General features: G+C 41.8%; 1 protein-coding gene across 1 annotated transcript; it reads right to left on the reverse strand.

The window, feature by feature from the left end:
- Window positions 1-7969: 7969 nt before the first annotated feature.
- Window positions 7970-15225, reverse strand: slco1d1 (solute carrier organic anion transporter family, member 1D1; the record flags this gene model as incomplete). The annotated part of the gene is made up of 15 exons (XM_079294133.1): window positions 15168-15225; window positions 14675-14776; window positions 13840-13981; window positions 13440-13572; window positions 12785-12909; window positions 12547-12693; window positions 12167-12265; window positions 11650-11904; window positions 10668-10832; window positions 9738-9933; window positions 9411-9576; window positions 8938-9122; window positions 8676-8740; window positions 8411-8528; window positions 7970-8183 (listed from the first exon to the last, which is right to left on the reverse strand). Exons 2-15 carry the CDS (start codon window positions 14723-14725, stop codon window positions 7970-7972), a joined length of 2061 nt encoding a protein of 686 aa, XP_079150259.1. The 5' UTR covers window positions 14726-14776; window positions 15168-15225.
- Window positions 15226-25055: the final 9830 nt, after the last annotated feature.

Consider the following 25055-nt stretch of genomic DNA (forward strand, 5'->3'; position numbering starts at 1 on the left):
CTATATCCAGGGATATAGTGCAGAATTTACACATCGCAAAAAGAGCCTCCCACTAATTATCAAGCAGATCAATTGGAAGAGTATGAATGTTTTACCAGTGGCGGATTTGATACGGATGGGAAAAGGGTTAATGTCGGTCATACTACCGGTTACTGGAAAGTAACCTGGGTGGTGTCCTGGTTCCCACAGGCTGATATTGCTCATTCGGAGACTGGTATGAAAACCCAATACCACGAGACCAAAACTATGACCATTCCCACTCTCCATTTGTTAAGTGAACAAACAACAGGCATAGCCGACAGGTATTACACTGAATATTCGGCATTAGCGCATGAATAGTTTTAATTGTAGCTTTTCGATTGGCATGTTGTTGCATCGTACCCATCCTGAGTAGGCAGTGCCAGAGGAGTATGTTCAAACAGATGGGTATCATGGCAAACCCCCAATTGGCTCAGATGATGAACATGATGACGATTGAGCGAGGGACAAAGGCCCAGTTCGCTCAAATGGTGATCGGACGACCGGACCTGTTTCCCACCCCGGACTATCTGGAGGACTCAGATGACATGAAGGAAACAGGACTAGGAGGCATCTCAGCATAAAGACCGGAGCCTGAACTTTGGTGAAAGTACATACAGGTCCAAAATCACCACGTCACATGTTTTATTATCTTTCCAGGAGAATGTTGTGAACATTTGAGGAGAGACACACCAGAACAACGTATATCAGGGTTGTTGTATAAAACTGAGAGTGTAAAACTGAGAGTGTAATGTAAATAGAATGCATTGTGATCAAATATTTCTGCATTCACATGCTGTATATTCAAAGTTCACAATTCATAGTCATGATTCATATAGTCAAGTGTTATAACTAAAATACGCATTCAGCTGAGTTTTATCATAGACGTTGCATAATATGTACCGGTATATGGCTCAATATTTTGCAGAAACTCAAATGTGTGATGTAACAGCGACTGCATGTTTATATCTAAAAACAGGTTCACTTGATGCCAGAAAGATGGCCGCTCGGTGGGGAAGGACCATAAGTGAGTTTTTCCTGTAAAGCAACCTGCAGGTTTTTTCGCCCTTATATGAAAGTGAACCTTAGTATTGCGTGATATCTGAATTGTCTTACTAACTCAAATGTTCTGTATTGGTTTATAATCAAGCACATATAATTGATACAATTACTTGGTAGAATCATTCCCAGATTCAGATAAAGGTTATATGAGGTCAGGGTGGGGGTCAAGGGACCCCCAGAGGGGGGAATATGTTGAAGGAAATCATCATATAACCTAGGATTGAAGCGAACACATTTGGTTTTTATAAGAAACGGTTTCCATAACTTGTTATGATGAACTCAGCAAATTTGGTATGATGTTGAAGACAGCATAATATGTCTTCCTAGAAGTGTGGGACGTTAACATTCCTAAAAAGTGATAAAGGCGCAGCAGATAAATTGGAATTATATATAAAACTCTTCCCGTACGTGAATCATATGTTCTGCCGGGATGTTATCTTGACCCAGGCGATGACATGAGAGCATGTACGTCATGAGGAGACCAGATGTGCTGTGTTTGTGGTTCAATCGACGGATTTGATTGGCGGAAAGTGACATAAGGGGCTGACTTTAGACTATGAGAGTAAGCTGTAAGAACTAATACTTTGGATTTGTTATGAATTGCCATGGGGGTGCATGGTTGCCTTTCTCTTCATTTCAGCCACAACATAAGTTATGATAACTAGCTATCAACACTCAATGGTTAAACTGGCAGGAGCAAACCCCTCTAAACTTTCAGACTTGCTGTACAGGAATGCACTCGGGTGTGACGTCTTATAGCCCCGCCTCCCAATTGTGAGGTGAATCGAACGCAGCATCACTCTTGAAAGCAAATTAGAATATTTCCCAAAATGTCAAATGAGTCATGTCATATAACTCATGCATTTTGCATATTTAGATGCATGAATAGTACATTATGTTTTTTTACAAAACATTGGCAATTGTTTACTTACAGTAATGATTGTCTTTACATTGTCAATCATAGTTTACCAATATTTTCATACATCAATAATCTACTGCATAATAACACATTATTGAATGGTTTGAAGGACCTCCGAGTCTCAGTGATTTGCTTTGAGCACAAAACATGTCTGGTTACCATTGCAATGTTTCGAAAAAGGTACATTTTATCAATCAGGATCAACTTTTTAGGAGTATTATGGTACTGAAGTGTAAAGTCGTGGTGCAAAGCCAATCCTGACACTGAAGCCTCACATGTCTGAATTTGTAAAGTGCTCAAACTCGCCTTCACCTGCTAACCTCTGCACCCTACCCTCCACTACATGACCCATTCCACACAGCTTGTCCGGTTGTTCTTTTTGTTCGTTTTGTTTGCGCCTCTGTCTTTTTTTTTGTTTGTTTGTTCTGTTTGTCTTTGCCCTGTAAAGTGTCTTTGGGTATTTTGAAAAGCGCAATAGAAAATTGATGTATTATTATTATTATTAATTTGGAAAGTGGTAGAAAACAGAGCAACTGTACTGACCTGTGTACACTCCACCGACAAGGCTTCCTCTCCTCACAATCCTCTCAGCTCAGTTAATGTCAGGAGCTACAGGTTGAATCCATATCAGAGAGGAAAATGGTTTCTGCTCATTTGTCCTCCGGAAAAGTTGAGAGGGGGGGGGGGGGACTGACATAAATCAACACAATCAACCAGTTAGAATGTTTTCTCAGGTTTAGCCTGTTTAGTACTCCCACCGAAAGAGCAGCCCGAGTTTACATATATTTAGATAAAAGGGTGGCAAGTGGCAACTACTGAGGGAATTCAATGAAATACCTAGTGCAGCGGTTCCCAAACTTTTTAGGCCGCGCACCCCCTTCTACATCCCGACTGGGTTCGCGCACCCCCCCCCCCTTAATAAAAAAAAAAAAAAAAGAAGCAACAGAGCCTTTTAAGCCTTCATAGCCGCATAAGAATCGGACCAATGAGAGAACAGTTTGCTCGCGCGTGGCATTTGTTTACAAGATTTAGTCCGCTGTTAAATGTTGCAGTGTGAACACAAACCGAACAAAGGAGCAACTGCAACATTGTATCATATTATCCCTGAATCAGAACAAAGCAAACGAACTGAAGGTGTGAAAACGCCCTAAAACACTGCAACAAAGTTTCAGTAACTTTCAGTGACACAAGGCGTCACTTTTAAAGAGCAATACGGATGCGAGGACACACGCACAGGTTCAGAGGCAGATTATCACATTTAATTTACAATTAATGAGCGACTAATGCAGCCAGGATGTCTTCGGACAAAGCATCGATGCAGCGACACAGTGTTGTTGGACACCGGGATCATGTCCAACTTTTTTGCTTCTTTCTCCCCAATCATACATTCCACCATCTCTCTGGCAGCTGGCAAGCTCACGTCTTCGGCGATTGTGTGCGGTAGCCCCTTTCTCGCTATTCTGTAACCAGATATGAAGCCCGTAGTGCGTCATTTATAGACCCAACACATGAATGAGACTGCAGTTGTTTTTGGCTGTTTTGTAACTCCTCCAATTTCGATATAAAGAATGTAAGGGGCTTTTGACTTGCACTGGCATGCTTGGTGTTCAGGTGGCGACGTAAATAAGAGCTTCAGACTGTTAGCCAGAACCTCACTGCACACCACGCACTGTGGCTTTGGGGAATCTGCGTTGCCAATCCAAGTGAAGCCCAGACACACATACTTTTCATCATATTTCCTCTTTTTTTCCCAGTCTGATGCTCACTCTCGTTTCCTCTTTTTCACCTTGACTCCGCGATGGGCCGATGTGCTCCCGATTTGTCTGTGCTGCACCTCTCCGTTCCCCTCGCCTCCGATTCCTCTCTCTCTCTCTCTCTCTCTCTGTCCCTCTCCTCTTCTACGACTGATAGCTTCAGACAGTTTTTAAATTAAAATTACATTTTTTTTTAATATTTAATATTATTACACCATCAGACCGCCATTACACTTTTCCTCTCGCGCACCCCCTAGAGGCAGCTCGCGCACCCCCAGGGGTGCGCGCACCCCACTTTGGGAATCCCTGACCTAGTGCACCTCCAGGCCGAAGGGACGGGGGTCTCCTCTCTTCTTCTTCTTCTGCTCCTTTTTAAGCAGCCATGTGTCTCTCCAACTTGATCTCCCCGAGCTCCTATTCTCCTGTGTGTGGGCAGTGCAGTTACTTGGAACCGGGAGCACATTTTCATTCCACACACATGCCAGCCAGTCCAGGAGGGGGACAGCAGCAAGATGACAGGGGGGGGGGGGGGGGGGGGAGGTGGAGGGGAGACAGATTAGTAGATCCACACCAAGCCTTACTTCAAATAGGAATTGAAAAAGTGGTTTATAAAATGCAGACATTTTTTCAAGTAATTCCCTTTCACATATCCACTGATAACACTTACGAATAATACATATAACATCAGGACACATCAACCTAAAATCAACTACATTAAAGTCATTCTTTAGAATTTCTGGATTACTTTGATGAAGACCTAATATATGCAACAGTGTGTCCCAGTATAAAGAGTGTGCCTCGGTGTAAACATGGTTGAGCAATGCTGTATTAGTCCAGTAACCGGTGGGGGGGTTCAGGCTGCCAGGCAGCAGGTCACTCAATCAGATTTGGCCCCTCACAAATTCCAAAGATTAAGATTAAGAGCTTTTACATTCCAGCTCAGCAACAGCAAAGAAATGTGTTTGCCTCTTTCCCTTCCTGAAAAATTATAGTTGGCTCTAGAATTTTGCGCAGCTATTTCAGGTGCATTCAGACAGGAATGCAGTTTGTTTCTGCATCAGGGTGCCTTAGATCCTTATTCCAGATACAAATGAGTACTCAATACTTTCAAACATTATTTCTTTAATTCTGCATGACACATTTCCAGACTATCTGGCTTTAGCTTGGTACTAATGGAAGCAGTGGGACACCCTCAGTGGCGTTACAGGACCGTGCAGGAGGATATTTAGTTGTAAAGAGCGCAGCCTGCTGGTGAAACCAGACGCTGCACACGGGTTCATGAGCTACAAAACATTAAGGAAAAACAAGATGCAGTGGATGAATGAGACGAAGGATTTTGAATCAAGAAGAGATTTTATGATTTACATAAAGTTGCCAACAGTAAAGCATTTTTGGAGTATTGATATACTAATAAAGGTATAATGATCACCCAATATTGTAATCACTGGTCATAACAGTTACAATATAGCAATACAATATATCATAGAACCTGGTGAAGGTTCAACAGAAAACACACCGTTTAGCTGTAGAAAAAAACTTTAATCTTCTAAAATAGGTAGAACATTTGGTGAGCGACAAGGTAAACACAGAGCAGTCAAAGTTTGATAGACCAGCTTACTTACTTAATGACAACCTTCAACCTACAGCAATGTAGACGGATATGTCGATGCACAATGTGCTTTAAAAGGAAGTCCCTGATTCGAAAGGCTTGGAGAAATCACATGGGTGAAATGTGCACAGCAGGTTATGGGGGACCAGCCGGGCTCTGCAGCGCATGTCTGTCCATATCCTGTCCCTGTGGTGTCATCGTTTACTTTTTCACTTTTGGAGGACTGTAAAAAGAGAGATGGTTCAAACTACCTTTGTTTTTTTGTTTTTTTTAAGAGAAATTGTCGATAACCCCCATGTCTGTCAAGATTGGAGACTGCTGCCATTTATAAGATGAATGATGACCCTTGTGTTTTTGGTACCTTTTACTCAGCTCGTGCTCTTATCTACAGCTATTTTATTTTCTACCTTTGTTTCTTCTGGTGATGACTATGGAAGCCCGTTTCCGCCACTGTGAGGAAAAAATAAAGGTCCTGTTATCTCGAAATTTCGACTTACTATCTCGAAATTTCGACTTACTAAGATAATAAGTCGAACTTTCGAGATAGTAAGTCGAAATTTCGAGATAGTAAGTCGAAATTTCGAGATAGTAAGTCGAAATTTTGAGATAGTAAGTTGAAATTTCGAGATAGTAAGTCGAAATTTCGAGGTAACAGGACCTTTATTTTTTCCTCACAGTGGCGGAAACGGGCTTCCATAGTTGACATATTAAGACGTCGGGTTTATTTTTTTGTTCGCTGCTTTTCCTTGGGGTTCAGCCACGCTACAGCATGGCTAGATATTTGTTTGTGTTTTTGGTACACGGCGTACTGCGGGTTTTTGAGGACTTCACACTGAAAACAGCTGCCTACTGTGGCCAAAACTACGCTACGAGAGCAGTGAGACTGAACCAAGACATTAAAGCTGTGGGCCAGAAAGCCAAAACAACAGGCTGAAAGATACTCAAAAGACAGGTAACTGTGTAAATTGAGGGGCAAAAAAAAAGTTAAACTGGAGAGACTTTTGTTGAATACATGACAAAAAATCTTTCAGCCTTAGCAGAGCATGTTAAAAAATAACATTAATTACGACTCAGGGTTAAAAAATATAATGCAGAAATTGTGATAAAACAACATGGAATATGAAAACACATCTACGTGAGGCTGATGATACATTTTCATTGACAACTACAATGTAGTGTCAAACAAACAGGTTTGAGTTACACCGACTTTTAGTCCCCTGTCTCAGCAATAGTGACCTTTCTCAGACAATAAACATTCGTGAGTCAGATGATTATATGAGCGTTCGTGACCTGTAGGTGATGTGAAGTAACAAGAAGTGTGTGTTAAGTCAGAGAGACATCCAGGCATGTCAAATGTCACTGTGCCCCTCTACTGCTAGTTTCTCTGCTATTTTTTTTGTCATTTAAAGCAACAGTTCCACACTTTGGAAACAAGGTATATAGCTAGATGAAACGATTTGATGCCATTCTCATGTCAGCTCCTTACATTTGAAGCTACTACCAGCAGCAAGGTAGCCTAACACAAAGACTGGGAACAGTGGCATGCGTCTGGCTTATCACCTCGTCTAAAGCTTATTAAATAACACATAATATCACATTTGTTTATTCCATAGTCTTTGCTGGTTGCAAGCGCATTTGCCAATATGTTGAACTAAGTTATTCATATTTGGCCTCAAAGCCAACAGGTTTGTTCAGAGCTGTAACTTACCCCCAAAAAATATTTCAGACCTGACAAATAGCATTGCGCTTAGGTCTCCACGTCCAACGGGTTTGCATTTGCATGTGTACGGTGCTCGAATACACAGACGTACTGTCAAGTATTATTGGTTTGGCCACTCTATTATCATAGACAACTCCTTCTATCTTTCTCAGACAGCCCCCTATTGAGGAAGTCAAATCTGTTACCGTCCCAATTATAGCAGCTACAGTCAAACAACACTACAGTATTTGCCTATCCCTTTAGGAATCCTGATCTGATTCACTATTCTTGTAATAAAGTTGGTTAATTTACTGGGTAAATTGAAGCACTACATTTGCTAACTGTTAACTAAACTCCAACACAGCCTGAATTTAAACTTTAGCCATCCCCACCATCCTCATTACAATACTGTTAAACAAAGACACTGACTGTATAATCTCACAAACTCTCATTGAGAAACATGAAAGAAAACATTTTCAATCACTGAAATGGACAATACGTCATGTTACTAAGTGATGCTGAACACTGGTTGTCTGTTACGAGTATTTAAAACGATGCTGTCCATACTATATTGTCCATTTACTGTATACATAAATCATTGTGAATGTTGAGTCGTGGAACTTGACTTTCATGACCTGACCTAACGCTATTCAAGTATAAATGATGGACACAAGCTCAAAAGCCAAACATTCTCCAAATATGTGGCATATATTGTTCTCACTTCCTCTGACATATACTTTTACATTTATATAACTGCATGTACAATATTTTAACACTTGAATAAACAATAATCAAATGCAGAGAGTTATTTAACAACATGTTACGAGCAGTTACATTTACAACCGGCCCTTTGTGGGCGACCATGATGCTGATGTGGCCCGGAGTGAAATGAGTTTGAGACCCCTGCCTTAAATAGTGCTCTCGTTGGCTTCGTCTTCTTTACTCCTGGCAATGTTGATGTTTGCGTGTCCATTTCCCACCGTGGCGCCCTCCACTCCATTTGCTTTGGTCTGATTCCTCAGTGCTAACTTCTTCTGTCTCTTGACAAGTTTGATATAGAGGCCTCCCCAGAGCACGTTGGCGAGGCAGTACAGTCCCGTAATCAACCCCAAGAATGTCATTCTGAAATTAAAATGAAATGGTGAAGCAGTTGATAACATTACACATTGCACCTTTAAAGTAACCATTGTTAAATGACTATTAATTGCAGTGGTACAGTTGGTGCGTAATACTGGATGTAATTTAAACTAGATTCAAACTTTTAGACATATATATAACACACATCTTCATCTCAGGAATATTACAGATTGGGTATTCTAGCAATAATTACAAGTCTGGTTTAACTGTACCTGAACTTATCGGCGTCATAGAGTCTGCATGCTCCGCGGCCTCCACAATGCTTGGTGCCCCACTTCAAACAGGTTCGGTCAATCAGTGCTCCGAAATATATTGGAGGAGGTATTCCGCCTGAAAACACAGAAAGTCACATTAGCTTATACATATCAAGAACCAATTCCACCGATTGTTGCCCTCGCTATAAGCATGGTCCTGTAACCTGGATAATACCTTTAACGTGAGGATTTTACAAAACCTACATGTATTTTCGATACTGACCCAAAGTTCTCACTATCAGAGTCTGCATACCCAGAGCCAGCGACTTCAGGTCTTGCTGTATGGACCTGGGAGATAAGCCCAAACATTATCACATCAGACCTCGATATCAGCATTTTAGCTTATAGAGAAAAAAAACAAGATGCAATATTACCCACAACAGTGTTACAGGGGCAGTTCACATTCGGTACAAAAATCAATAAGACACTGCGACGCATCGTTACCCCCAATCATAAAAGATGTGAGCTGAGCTCCTTCAGCTGACCTGAGCATTACGATGTATCCCGGCGTGCCCCCACAGGCAGAAATGAAAGACCCCAAGACGGCGAAAGCCATGTAGATTACGAATATGTTTTCACACTTGCTCCTCCTGGGGCACTGGCCCAGCACTGCGGACATGTTCATGCCTGGAGTCATCATCTCTCCGGCGCAGGTGCAGTTATGAAACATCTAAAGAACCAGAAGACAGAGATGTGTATGACTACCTTTGATTGTGGAATTGTGGGTTGCCGCTGCACAATATATGACTTCAAAAAGAGACATCAAATGATAATGCTGCGAACCTTAGCTCTGCAGGATTAACCAGAGGAAGGATTTCTGTTTAATCGTCATCAAGTTTCAGCAAGAAGTTGATTGAAATTACATGTAAGAGGAGCTGTTGTTTGCCGATATTCTCATCTTTAATCCACCAGTCCTATCTACGGTATTTCTATAAGGACATATAAATTACTGTCTTACCATTTCCTTGCCATTGCCGGTGGCGGTCTGGCAGCCAGCCAAGCAGGGCGAGGCGTACGTTACTCCGTTGTATCCGCATACTGGGTCCCAATGCTTCACTGAGCAGGAGCAGCCCATGTTGCACTGTGACAGCAAGGTCTGTTGGTTGTAGGACACTTGAGAATCCCTGGTGCACACAGACAGGAACAGAGATTTGTGAGTCGGGGGTTTTGGTCCAGTGAGTCATAAACGAGTTTCCGTGGAGATTATTCTCCTACAAGCCTATTAAGCATGTGTGTTTCTTGTGACAGACAGAGTGATGGGAAACTGGTTTTGTATGCCACTCACCCTTGATATGACACAGTCAGACCTGCCACCTCTGCCTTGTCACAGTAGATGAAGATCTGAATGAAAAGCAGACATAAGGACCCGACGGAGGCAATGATTGACACCCTGGCTGCTCCGACGACACCCAGCTTGTAACGCTTCAGTATAAGACCTCCGGTGATGATTCCCAAACCTACTGCTGGCAGGTTCAGTATACCTGGATGGATGAATAAATTGATCAATGACTGATCAATATGCTGGGAAAACTACGAAATGAAAACGTCCTACTGATCACAATTATTTTGCCCTAATGTAATCAAAACAATGTGTCAAAAACATTGGGAAACAAGTGAACATGTTTAAGACTACAAATGTGGTGAGATAATTACATGGATTGAATATTGATTTTTCTCTATTAGTTGACGTCAGTTTGTTCAAGATGGCATTCATACTTCCATGTTTCAGCCATTGATCCATTACTGATCCAACCATCTGGCCAATATATTCAAATATTTTAACAATGTATCAATTACTCCTAGCGATCCCTTTTAACCATTGTCCCATTACTTTTAGCTTTTAGCTGATACATCCATTCATTTGCTAGCCCATGCACTCTCGCTCCCAAACATACTTCAGGTGTTACGGCTGACCCATTTTTCAATTAGCTACAACACAATCTTTCTACGTACAGAACAATGCAAAACACTGTCAGCGAAGCCGTGCTGGTATAAACAGTCATAAAAAAGCTAATCATAGCTCAGGGTGCTACTTTAAGGACACACACAAAAGGAGAGCCCACAGTGGGCTACTTAGTGCTTACATTTCAAGTCAACTTTATCTCTCGTAATCACGCTTCCCTTCAACAACATCATTGTTTCAGTTGTCTTGGGCCACAAAGCGCAGTAAAGACAGAGTGAATGGGGGGGGGGGGGGGCAGTTATTGCTCCATACCTATGAGGAAAATGGCCTTGGAAGCAGATTGTCCAAAGACTTGCTCCATGTACTTTGGCTTGAAGGTGATCATGCCAATGAAGCCGTTGACGGACACCAGGTACGTAAGGATCATCATGGTGAAGATGCTGTTCTTGAAGAGTCTCCTCAGGGACGGAATGAAATCTGGTGAAGAACAAAGAGAAATTGTAGGATTCAAAGTCAAAATAAACGAGTTTCCTGATGTCTTTGCATACAAAACAGCAGCCGTTTTGAGAATCTGTGTATTTGAAGTGGTCATTTTTTTCTTCTTCATATATTTAATCTATGTCTCTTCACATTCACGATGCAAATGTTGATACACAAATATTTAGTCAGGCATCATTTCTGACACACATGCATGTTGTCATTTGACACACATTAAAGAGCATTATTACGTAACTTTTGTTCTTTTGCTTTACCTTTAATTTTTAAAGTCTATTTTACTTTTGTAACATATTCATTCATTTGTAATATCACTTTCAAAGAATTATGTAACATTTTAACACTGTTACATCATGTTGAAATGAACTATGGCATGACAGGCCCTCAGCCGGCCGAGATAACAGTTTCAACATGTTTCTCTGTCCTGAAGTGTCATTCAACTCAGATTCCATGGAGTTTAGCTTCTAGGATTCAAGGTTACGGATCTGGGCTCTGGTTTGTCTGGGTTGTCTGGGTTGTCTGGTTAATGATCCACACGTCCACCCTAAAAGCTATTTTGGCAGTGACACATCTCTTGGTCTTTTAAATCGTAGTAGTTTAGGGCATGCGTTGTTTTGCTGCTCAAAGCTGGGGAACAAGAAGAGCGCAGGAATAAAATAATGTATTCTGAGATTGTTTCTGTCAAGTACTATGACATGACCTGTTCTTATATTGCAGTTTTGTCTGTCAACATTACCATAGGGTAAAAAAGCACACTGCTTTATAGCACTTTGAACTGATGCGAAAGCTTGGATGGTACCTTTAGCCATCTCCTTGAATGTAACCGGATTCTCCTCCTGATTCTGGTTTTCGTCTGGCAGGAAATTCTCCTGCTCTGCCGTTGTAGCGAGCTCTGTGCCTTCATTCCGGCTCTGTTCTTCCCCCTGCTTGGGCATAGACTTGGGCAGGAACCAGAATGGGATACTGGACAGCAGGATTACAGTGCCAGTCACTATGAAGCCTAGCCACCAGGCCCCCACCCAGCGGGAGTCCTTATAGTTGATGGTGACAGTGTCTGGGAGCAGAAGACAAGCAAAGACGTCATATTATGAATGGTTTCATGGACTTTCATTGATAACTCTTCGCTGTTTTGTCATCACTTAATGACAAACGTGGAGGAAGGGTTTACTCGATTTTGAAGGAGAGGTTATGAGTAATAGGGCTGCACAATGAGCCAATCACGCAATATCTTTCTTATCAATCAAGGAAAACTGACCTAATGGGTTAGAACTACCAAAAAAATCATCTTCTCCCCCTGATATTGAGAAGTACCATACCTAAATCCACAGATCCGATGTCCACGTAGATCTTGGCAAGGAAGGACCCGAGCAAGAACCCAAACATAGGTCCCATGATTCCCACTGTATGGATGCAGGCTTGGGAATGGAGAAACAGAGAAAGAAATGTTTGGTACTCTAGTACTGTCACAGCAATTAAGCATTATCCAAAATATACAAGATAGGCACACAGACAAAGCACCAATAGCAGGACACTGACCAAGCAATTAGTAAAGAGAGAGTCAAATTTTGTCAAAGTGATCCAAGGAGATGGGATATAAAGCAGCTGAGCCTTTAAGAGTGTAAGCTAACACAGGTGTAGTGCAGTGTAAAATGTCATACAAACTACCACAGACAGTCGGAGGTGAAAAGCAACTGACCTAAATAGAAAGGAGTGTTCTCCTCTCTGGAGAAGTCATCGAGGTAGGACACACCCAGAGGCATGATGGGAGTCTCTCCAATTCCACGCAGCATGTTTCCCAAAAATACATAGATCCACAAAGACGAGCCAGCTGCCTTTTCACAAGCTGAGGGAGGACAAACGATATTGACAACTCTTTCTTCTGCTTCTATGAATGAATTGATTTTGGTATCTCATCCGTGTGTTCTGCTTGGTACCTGTTATGGACTCTGAATCAGGCATCTCATCTGCCTCAGCCAGGCTGTGGTTGGACATACAGGGCAGGATGCTCTCAGTGCTGTTGATATTTGTACCGTGAGACATACTGGTCTCATACTTGTACCTGGAAAACAATGTTAGAATAGTTACACCACACCGCTGTTTGTTTCAAAAAGAATATCGACAAAAAGATCCTCAGAAAATTACATGGCATATAGACATAAATATAATGCTCAATATAAGTGAAATCATTTGTGTTTTCTGATAAAGCACTGGTTAGTCTGCTGTGTGCACTAAGGTTGGAGGTGACAAGCTAAATACGCAGATTGGGTATGAGCCTCATTGTCTGCCAAACAGCACATTTTTGCCCTGACACCCCAAAACAGGCTAATCCCAGCATGTGCACATTAGAATAAATACAATTAGCTGTTATTTTCTGATATTACATACCTCTTACATATTGTATCCTGAATAACAGTAGTTCTTTGACTCTTCCCACTGTGGTTAAATGAAATGCTAATATTCCACAGCAGTTCTGCCTCCAAGAACCATATAATGTGATTCTAATTAATGATGTGTATCATTACTCCAGGGCCACAGTATTACATGTGCAACATCTGAATATGAAGGAGATTAAGGAAACCGTGTACTAACACTCCCTGGAAGAAGTGAGGCAGGGCTATGAGGTAACATCCAGCAGCCATGATCACACAGCCGATACCAATGAGCCTGGGACGATGGAGCTTTGCACCAAAGTAGCTCACAAAGGCTATTACCAACAGGTTACCTGGGGAGAAGAACAATTCCAACAACTGAATGAATGAGGAACATTTTGGAGAATATGCATATTGACTTTACGTCATTAGATCGATACCACTCTCATGTCTGAGTGCTATTTGTGAAGCTATAGTCAGCAAACGGTTAGCATAGCTTAGCATAAAGACTGGAAACAAGGGGAAACAGCTGGGCTCTCAAGCTCACTAATTAACATGTTGTAACTGTTTTTATTACAAAAAACAGTTCTGGATGTTTTTTGTTCTTAAGCTGCACCTACCCATCTCAAAGCTGCCATCAATAACCCCAATGAGGGAGCTGGGGATGTCAAAGCGCCTCTCAATCTGGGTGATGGAGCTCTTCATATAGGCTCCACCAAAGGCTTTGGAAAAGTATACAAGTGCCAAAGAGGCCAGGAAGAGCTGGAAACACAGAACGCAACAGTTAGTGGACGTTTGATTTGATTAGACTAGGTTTAGTGATTTGTCAGAGTATTTCTGAGTGGTGAAACTGAGTGTTATAGCCGGTTGTAAAGTGACTACTTTGGTAATAATCTCTCCTCAAAGACTTCCGAGTGAGAGGATTGATCTACTTTTTTTTGCAGTTCTACAATGCAATGAAAGGTTTTTGAATGAGGCTCATTGCATTACAAAGGGTGAAATAATGTAATTGCACCTTGGACAGATGTTGAGGAACAAGGGTGAATGACTGTGTTGACACATGATTGATTCGGCTCACACACAACATTTAAAGACCTTCACATCTGATTTTAAGTCTGATTGGATTTACGTTCACTTAGATTAGATTCATCTAAATCTAGTCCAATGCAAAAATGTTTGCAGACAAAGAAAGTCAAAGTCTAAATCGGTGTCAAAGTCTTGGATTGTATCTGGTTAAGAGAAAAATTTGGATTTTTTTTAATGCTTTGAAATATGAAATACCAAGACAAATACATAGAGATAAGGTTAAAGACAAGCAGTTATATCGTGACATTTTACAACTTTGGCACTGTCAATTTGTGTTAACAAGCACATATTAAAATGATTAAGGCCATAGGTGGAGCAGTGAGCTATATTCCCTGACACTTTGTTCAATGGGGAAAGGGTATCACTGACCTTAAGGTTGGAGCAGGAAGCCGCACATGTTTTTTTGGACTCTACACTCATGATGCTGCTGTGTGCTCAACAGATGCAAGGAAGCAGAAAAACACACCGGACCTGCAGAGCGACACCAAGTTTAGGAGCAGAGCATAGTTTGGCACAAATTGAGTTTATTTCATCTGATTTGATCAAATTGATTTTCATCAAAATATCCAAAAATTTAAAATTTACTATTTTATTCACGTCAATTATTTCTTAAAAAGTTCATTGTCAGTGTGTGTAGCAGTGCCCAACCTGTCAAACATACTGGTATATACATTTTCAAGTAGCCTGTTAACAAATGTTACCAAATTGACTTTCTTTGTCTTTTAAAAAAAATCACAATACAGACAATTTACCAGTAATTTACACTTAAAGACCAGTAAATAGTACAATATCTTTTCAGTGCATCTTACAGAAGGCCTTAGTGCAGAATTAGAAGACGGGGAAAAACAGAAAAAGTATTTACCTGAGAGGCAGCAGCGGTCCTGTCCGGATGGGAAGGATGTGGGAAAGCAGCAGAATGCTCGATGTACTTTGCAGGACTTTGTGCTTAAAGCAAGAGTCTTATCACAAACAAACTATAACATCACCTGCAATCATGAACCAATCCACTCGGGTGTGTTTGTTGATCAGGTCAATAAAAGATCTCCAACCCCTCCAGCACTCGCGCACACACTGACCCAAACGTGAATGCCCCTGCAGGGTAGGTCTAGTAGGATGTGTGTCTAAACAGCACCAGAAGGTTCAGGGGTTCACCAAACGCACACACAAACACACACACTCGCAGTCTGCGCACACTCGCACATCCTACTCTGAGAACTTCACAAGCCTAAAATCTATCCTTTTGTACACACAACAAACAGCAGCAGCATGAAGCTCCCCAAAGCTTATTTTACAAGCCTGCTGCTTCTGTTGGTTTGCTGTTTTCAAAGACTGAAATGCTTTTCCTGTCCTGGAGAAATTCAGCTTTTGTAAAGCTGGGTGTTTCCTAGGCCTGATCAAAGCCTTCCGGTCCGATTGATAGCCCCTAACAATGGCATTCTCTCTGTGTCGTAATGGCTGAGTATCACCTGATCAGATTTGTTAGATAGAGTATGTAAGACATTCAATGAATACCCTTACATTTCATCATACCAAACAACATTTTTGACATTACAGTTGCAGCAGGAATGTCACTCAGTCAGTAATGACATTTACAATTAGTTTTCATCGGGACTTTTCTTCAATTAACATTGTTGAAAATAATTTTTGGATTATTTAGAGCAGGGATATTCAATTAAAATTCAACGAGGTCCATTTAGAGAGAATTTCCTCACGCAAAGGTCCGGAACATCAAAATAATGTCTGACTATGTCTATGATTTAGTCCCATATATATTGAAGTAGCTAACAGTTGGAATAACATCTGTATGAAGTCAACCACTGACTGTCAATTAAAATATAGAAAGTTCAATTAAATATCTCAACAATATTTATTGTCAAATTTATGAATGATAAATAATACATCATCTAATAATAAATGATTGTTCTTATAAGGGCTCCATTTAAGGTCTGTGTACGTTTTGATAGTTTGTTATAATGTTTCATCAAAAAAACGAAAATACAGAAATATCATGTTTTTTTAGTTTTTGTTGTCTGAATTCAAAAACAAGCGAACCAAACTCAAATACCCGACACATTTTGGTTTTGCCTTTGAAAAGAGATGCAAAGCACAACAGGTAATCCGGAAGTAAAAATATTTCAAAAGTAAAAGTCAAGACAATAGAATTGACCTGTGTTTGTGTTAATTATCTAGATTATTGATACAGATGTGTTTAATGCAGTTTATTTCATCTGATATTTGATGTTTATGGTTCATTTGCAACCTAGTTGTACAGATCATGTATTTTCTCGTTATTTTTACGTCATGGAAGAGTGAGCATGTCTTAATAATGACAATCGAAAAATAAAGAAGTTTCGTTCATTCTTATTAAACGAATGTGGCTAAGTGGAGAGCAGGGCCGTCCTTTATTCAGAGGATCGGCGGTTCGTTCCCCGGCTCCGCTAGTCGCATGTCGATGTGTCCTTGAGCAAGGCACTTAACCCCACAATTGCTCCCGTAGCTGTGCCGACGGTGTATGTGAGAATCTGAATTGTAAGTCGCTTTGGATAAAAGTGTCTGCTAAATGACTGTAATTTAATGTAAACACTCAGCATCATTTACCTACCTCATTGATTTATTTGTCACACTTAAATCCTGAATTGAATGGTCAAACAGAAGAGGTCAAAGGGCCAAGATGAGAAGATACAATGTTGGTGAAATGTGTTTTATTGTCATTGAGATATGAAAAATGATCTCTAGAATATTCAAAAAATGTTCCTAATCTCACAAGACAAGAGCAAAAACAAGATAAATTGGTTCTCTTTTCTTCTTTGCCAACATGTTACCTGTCTTGTGACCCCCTCAGATTGATCTCTGGATTGATCTCTGGAGCTGTAGGCAGATTTGTTACTATTTTGAAAAGAGTCAGCCTTACGTTAACACTGATTGTGTTCATTTCAGTTCCACCTCGAAGCCATATTTTAGGTCAGCTTCTCGAATGCACCGAGGGCCAACAGAATTAGAACAATTTTATTTAAAAGAGAAAACCATTGTTAAAGAGTTGTCACGATCAGGCTTTGCCTTCTTCTGTGTGTGTCTTTGTGTTGCTCCACACCCTCCTCACTCTACCTGTCAGCCACTCCCTCAGCATCAGCCTAACTCCCTTCACCTGCCGCTGATCACTAATCAAGCACTCCCTCCTCATCAGCACAACTCGCCTCACCTGTTCAAGTCACTATATAAACCCCTGCCTCTCAGTCACTCTTCGCCATATCATTGTCATGTCAACCTACCTGTGTTTCTCGTCCTGTTTCCCAGTCTGCCTGCCCTGCCAGATTTCCACCCTCATCTCTCATCTCGTCCTTGGTTTCCCTGCTGTTTACGATGTAAGATTCTTGTTTACCTGGTTCATTAAAGACCTGTTTCACTCTACTTTTGGTCATGTCTGCATTTGAGTCCTCCACCACACCCTGTGACAAGATTACTTTCTTATTATAGGGAAGAGGATCCCTAGTTACTTTGCCAGAGAGGGATGCCCAAAAAAAGCCGTCCACAGACCTTTTGCCGGATGCATTAGTGGCTGCAGACTGGAATGAACAAGAGGTCGGCTCCCTGACAGTATCACACTTTGGCACCAACCACTTTCACAGAGCACAGGACCAAGAAGCTGCAGAGAAGGAATTTTCTCTGCAGTGCCCAGATGTGTGTGTAGTGCTGGACAATGCTGTCAGTAATCTGCTCAATTGATTATTGACAGCATCAGACTCAAATGCCCGATGTTACAAGAAGACATTGTCAGCACTTTTCTTTATCTCGTATCACCATCTACTTGTGAATAGATCAAATATAGAATTTGAAATGAACAGTTAGCGGTATTGTTACACAAGTGACAACAGTATTAACAGTGGTATGAATAATCATTCAAAGCTAATTCACCTGATTCTAGTAATGGCTGCTTAGTTCTTCCTATATGTGCTGTTGGTAAGTGTAAGATTATTTGATTGACAAATGTTGTGGTGTTTATGATGCAGATGGGATGTTTTTTTTACATCTCGGGGTAGAAAGGGGAAAAATGTTTATTTATTATATAAGTTTTATTTTAAAGAAGATAATAAACTTCATGTCTTCAGTCTGGCATGAATACAATTTTGAACCTGTTATGGGAAAGGCTGGACCTGTAACATCCACTGTTGATAGTCTTTGTGAAGGAAACAATTGCTCGAACCTTAGAAGCTGCCTTTCGCCTGCCTCAGATGTTCTCCGCACTTTACCATCACTTCGAGAGCTTGGACCAAGAGCTACCTCCACAACATTCGCCGACATCGTAAAGATCTCACCTCAAGTCGATCTAGTCTCGAGTAACATGGGGTTCTTGAGGATTCGCCGTGACCAGATGCTACAGCGGATTCCTTATCGAAGCTCCCCACCGCTCATTCTGCTAACCGGACGAGCTACACGAAGTTCAAGCCTCGCATCTCATTCGTGTTGACCTGCAATAACTTGTGTTGAACGCTTCTATTTGATGGTGTGGTCCTTGCTAGTGAAGGTAGGTTTATTACTGCACCGAAAGAAGAGACACACTACAAACTTTGGCGAGTAGACAATGATTACATTTATTTGATTTAAAGCAGATTAATGAATTGCTTTAAATAAAGAAATAAAGTGAGGGACTTCAATTAATAACCCATTCAATTTGAATACATTCGATTTTGATTTGATAATCGGAAGGGAACATGATAAAAAGCTTATTCCGGTCTGTGCTGCAGAGATTTTTCAGCGCAGTATGTTACAGGCTCTGCACTCGCAGCTGGTGATGTGCTTGTAGGTGTAGTCTCTGGTCGTGAGGTCGAAGCACTGCAGGGTCACTCGTCTCCTCTCTGAGCTCCGCGCCTGACAGCAATTGCTCTTCTGCATCACCTGCAGGTCACCGTGTAACACAGCCCTGTAGCAGTGAGCCGAGGAAAGAGTGGGAGGGAAAGGGAAGGAAGACGGAGGGGAGAGAGTCTCAAAAATGTACACAGGGCTGAAGTAAAAGTACTCCGTATGAACACCAAAAACCTCAAAATGTGTATCACAACTATTGGTATTGGTCAATATCAGAGTATTTCTTCTCACCTGGGCTGAGACACACATTGGCCCTGACACACAGGTAACCGCGTGACGGTGGTACAGTTGTCGATTGTAACGTTGATACCGGTCACCTTCGGAATACAGCTCTGGTTACCTGAAGTCGGAGAAAATTAAAAACTGTTTTGATGCAGTTTGATGATTGGAAGCAGAGCATCAACAAAATGTGAAGACGGTTGTAAATGACTTCAGTATTTTATGGAGTTTGACTTAACTTACATGTAAAGCAGCAGTGTTGGTCGTCCCAAATTCTGTCCTCCTGGTGAATACATTGTAAGAGGTTAAATGTTTGTTTGAGTTATTCTTTAACACCTAACTACGGCTTGGGTATCCACCCCCCAACCCTTTTTAATTCAAAAATGTACCCCCTGTAGGAATATATTCTTTCTTTCCACACCCAATAAATGTAACTCTTTTTCCTTTATTATAAAACAATGCTCTAGTGGGAATTGCAGTAATACACGCGTTATTACTGTAGAACAAGGCAGAGCAGGGGGTGTGCAGTACCTCCGGACACTGGTCTTGGGGACAGACTCTAGTCTCAGTCTGAATACCCTCTTTGCTGCAACTGAATGAAATGCAGGGATGGGCGGCATCCTTCCATCTGTCTCCCATCTACAAACACAAAGACTGATATCACAACAAGACACTATACAGTACAAAAATTCACTTCAATCTAAAAAGCAATCTAGTTTCCTCGAAGGGAGACCAAACACTTTACTTTGCCAAGATTAGACACAACTTACCTTATGTGTTTGTTTATGATAACTGCAAATCTTTTCAACTGAAAAATAAAGTAATGTGTGATTAGTTTTAGTATGTGGGGGCAGAAAGGTCTCTGACTAATACCCTGATTATAAAATATTACGACTTGCCAGTGCTTACCACAAATCTGTTTACCACAGCAAGCGCTGTCTAGCAGTACAGACTTGGGGCCACAGGGCGGAACTTGCTCAGGAGGTTTAGGAACACACTCCTCTGTGACAGTCTGGTTGTTACATTTACACAGGTGACAGCCAGACTGCCACTCCTCACCAGGCTGCAAGACAGAAATATTTTTTTAAATTTAGAATCCAATTTAGAGTCAGGGATAATACTGTTGTTTGCACTGATGAGACAAAGATACTCACCAGTTTGGGCTCACCGAGTGGTCCTTTACAATCTAATGGACAAGGCACAAACACTACATTACCACTAGTAACGGCAACACATGTCTAGGTGTGAGGGTCAGCCTTTTAGGCCGTGTTACTCACAGAGACAGTCCGACACACAGGTGTTTGAGTGGTTTCCTGCCTTGATTTGGCCGCTGGGACAAAAACAGCCTTCTCTGCTGCTCTTGAGGGAGGATCCTCGATAAACCTTTCTGTACAGCCAAACCACAAGAGAAATGGTGACAGGGGAAACATTTTCAATTTAATAAAGTGAGAAATAAATGTCACAAGAGTAAGTATGTGTGTTTTACAAACCCTCCATAGCAGAAGTCATCCAGCCTGTCATGACATTCTCTGTAAACCAATCCTTTTGGACATGGCACAGCTGGAACATGAACAAGGATAATTAGGTGATAATGTGTCAGTTTAAAGAGGAATTTATCTTTTAATCAAAACATCATTACAGTCAGGCCATAAAAACATAAAAAGAATTGTGCAAATACATTAAGTCCTTGGTCTTTCTTTCTTTGCTCTACGGAGAATAAGAAAAATGATAACGGATACATACTGCAGTTTCCATTAGTCAGTGCTCGCCAGTCAATACAGAAGCCAGCTGTCATGCATTCAGTAGCAGCTTGCTCTAGTGAAGAGCAAGGACCATTCCTGCATGAATCAAACTCACAGTTCTTCTTTTTAAGGTTCAAATTCACATACTGGCTGCAATTTGAAAAGGCTCTGGGGAAACAAAGACAGACAGACAGCCATGGTTATACACCATTGACGTATGGAGTTACTAGGGTGGCACGAGCTGGTTTCTGGGTCACTTCTAGGTGGTTGCTTGGAGGTTGTTAAAGTGTTACAGGTGACTGCTAGGGCATTAGTAGTCATGGGTGTTACAGGTGACTCTGGGTGGTTGCTACGACACGTCTGCATTAGTCACAAAGATAGCTCTTAAGTAAAGGCAAAGCATTGTGCCTTGAGCATATAACATAAAGTGTGACAAACACAGTAATTCTCAATTCTCCTGCCAATTCCCTGAGGAGCTGTGTGTGTTAGTGTGTGGAGCTTACGGGTGGTCCAGCAGCTCACATAGAAGGCTCGCATGGCAGGGGGTGGGTGTAGGGAGTACTGTAGTCGGTGAGAGACAAGGTACGTCCCTTGGTGTAAAAGCACAGGCTGGTTTCAGCGGGTCGTCGTACACCCAGTCGTAAGCCGTCTTATCACAGCAGCTGTCGTCCTCCATCTGCCCTCCTTTACGGATACATGATCCAACACCACATACACCTGGAGAAGAAATGACAGAGGTGCAATTTGGTGTCTATTATACACAGATACAAATAAAAGAGAAAGTGGCTGGCAAAGAAATGTAGGCGTAAAATGTGACCAAGCAAATTGGAACACAGTCAACAAATTTCTATGGAATTTGTGTTTCTTTCTGCCCGGGCTGCTGATCAGAAGGTTTTTAATGCAGCGTTAAGCTAAACATAGTGTTTGGTTTTGATAGCCTACAAATCCATTACCCACCACATTGTCCCTGGGTGTTGTTGAGGAAGTGCTCCATGGCCAAACTGACCACCAGGGTATAGGCCGGACTGAGGGAGACATAAGAACGGATCTCTGGCAGGTAGATTGACACTGCGTACATCGTGGTCTCAAACCTAATCCCATGCTCCTCATACGGTGGCTCTATGGTCACGTTGTTCAGAGTGGCCTAGGGCAGATTAGATCAGTATCAATCTGGCAGATTAGATCAGCATCAAACCAACTGTCTAATAACTCTTTAATAGAGCATGGTATCCTTATATACTAGAGCCTCCTAAAAACATCCTTTATCACAGAAAATTATTATTAGCATCCTTGTAGCCACATAGCCAATACATTGTATAGTAGGGCATGGCATACTATGAATAAATAGAGTTGCATTGTATCCTACCTGTAACAAATCTGGAAGGATACTGAGTGTAGCTATATTGTTCTGATATTGCACGATGATGCTTTTAACACAGGAGCCATGGAGGCCTTCTACACAGTCTTTGTTTTCCGCAGCAATGGTCAGGGTATGACGTGGTGACCTCTCCTCCACCAGGATGTAGCTGCATTCGACCAGGAAGTCAAAATTTACACCTTGGAAAGAGATGTAGTGGGGGTCCCCATATAGCTCACAGCGACCTAGGAAGGATACGAGGGGATTTTAGTAGATATGGACGCACAACACAAATGTATTTAAAAATGAATTAGCCACACTCGTAATGGCTTTGTTGGTCAGTCAATGTACCACTTTTATCCTGATCCAGACAAGGATACACTTACAGTCACACTTCCATGTTTCACAGCATCCATCCGAGACTTTTGTGACCTGGCCTCTTGGGCAGTTGGGAATTGAAAGCTCCGGGCAAACCATTGAAGTTAACTCTATCGTCCCGCCTGCACAGGTCTTATGGAAGCAATCCTCTGTCCACGTCTCACCACAATCCCAGCGTTTTCTCCTCTTCAGGTCTGTACACTCACACACTGGTGCTTTGATAACCACAAAACAGTTGAAGACAGTGAACAAATAAAATACTAAAAGATAGTTTTGGTCATTTAAGGAACTGATTGCTAGGATAACTAAAAAACAGAATAATGTGCGGAACAAGTAGATGGCACTCACTATTGGGTGTGGAGCTTGAAATCTCAATGGTATATGTTGTTGGTGGCATCGTCGTCGATTTAGACGCCGTTGCCTCTGAGGCGGTGGTACTGGGTTGAGTGGTTAAATTCGTTATTGGAGTAGATGTGGTAGAAAGCACAGTTGTCAAATTGTCAGTCGTAGTTGAGATATTGTTAATGGTCGTCATTAGTGAAGAGGCGGTGGGAGGAGCTGTTGACCATGTTTCAGCCGTAGTTAAGGAAGTTGTAGTTGTTGGAGTAGATGTGGTGGAAAGCTCAGTTGACCAATTGTCAGTCGTAGTTGAGGTATTGTTAATGGTCGTCATTGGTGAAGAGGCGGTGGGAGGAGCTGTTGACCATGTTTCAGCCGTAGTTAAGGAAGTTGTAGTTGTTGGAGTAGATGTGGTGGAAAGCTCAGTTGACCAATTGTCAGTCGTAGTTGAGGTATTGTTAATGGTCGTCATTGGTGAAGAGGCGGTGGGAGGAGCTGTTGACCATGTTTCAGCCGTAGTTAAGGAAGTTGTAGTTGTTGGAGTAGATGTGGTGGAAAGCACAGTTGTCAAATTGTCAGTCGTAGTTGAGATATTGTTAATGGTCGTCATTGGTGAAGAGGCGGTGGGAGGAGCTGTTGACCATGTTTCAGCCGTAGTTAAGGAAGTTGTAGTTGTTGGAGTAGATGTGGTGGAAAGCACAGTTGTCAAATTGTCAGTCGTAGTTGAGATATTGTTAATGGTCGTCATTGGTGAAGAGGCGGTGGGAGGAGCTGTTGACCATGTTTCAGCCGTAGTTAAGGAAGTTGTAGTTGTTGGAGTAGATGTGGTGGAAAGCTCAGTTGACCAATTGTCAGTCGTAGTTGAGGTATTGTTAATGGTCGTCATTGGTGAAGAAGCGGTGGGAGGCGCTGTTGACCATGTTTCAGCCGTAGTTAAGGAAGTTGTAGTTGTTGGAGTAGATGTGGTGGAAAGATCAGTTGACCAATTGTCAGTCGTAGTTGAGGTATTGTTAATGGTCGTCATTGGTGAAGAGGCGGTGGGAGGAGCTGTTGACCATGTTTCAGCCATAGTTAAGGAAGTTGTAGTTGTTGGAGTAGATGTGGTGGAAAGCTCAGTTGACCAATTGTCAGTCGTAGTTGAGGTATTGTTAATGGTCGTCATTGGTGAAGAGGCGGTGGGAGGAGCTGTTGACCATGTTTCAGCCGTAGTTAAGGAAGTTGTAGTTGTTGGAGTAGATGTGGTGGAAAGCTCAGTTGACCAATTGTCAGTCGTAGTTGAGGTATTGTTAATGGTCGTCATTGGTGAAGAGGCGGTGGGAGGAGCTGTTGACCATGTTTCAGCCGTAGTTAAGGAAGTTGTAGTTGTTGGAGTAGATGTGGTGGAAAGCACAGTTGTCAAATTGTCAGTCGTAGTTGAGATATTGTTAATGGTCGTCATTGGTGAAGAGGCGGTGGGAGGAGCTGTTGACCATGTTTCAGCCGTAGTTAAGGAAGTTGTAGTTGTTGGAGTAGATGTGGTGGAAAGCTCAGTTGACCAATTGTCAGTCGTAGTTGAGGTATTGTTAATGGTCGTCATTGGTGAAGAAGCGGTGGGAGGCGCTGTTGACCATGTTTCAGCCGTAGTTAAGGAAGTTGTAGTTGTTGGAGTAGATGTGGTGGAAAGATCAGTTGACCAATTGTCAGTCGTAGTTGAGGTATTGTTAATGGTCGTCATTGGTGAAGAGGCGGTGGGAGGAGCTGTTGACCATGTTTCAGCCATAGTTAAGGAAGTTGTAGTTGTTGGAGTAGATGTGGTGGAAAGATCAGTTGACCAATTGTCAGTCGTAGTTGAGGTATTGTTAATGGTCGTCATTGG

Source organism: Melanostigma gelatinosum, assembly GCF_949748355.1.
Source record: "Melanostigma gelatinosum genome assembly, chromosome: 22".
Lineage (NCBI taxonomy): Eukaryota > Metazoa > Chordata > Actinopteri > Perciformes > Zoarcidae > Melanostigma > Melanostigma gelatinosum.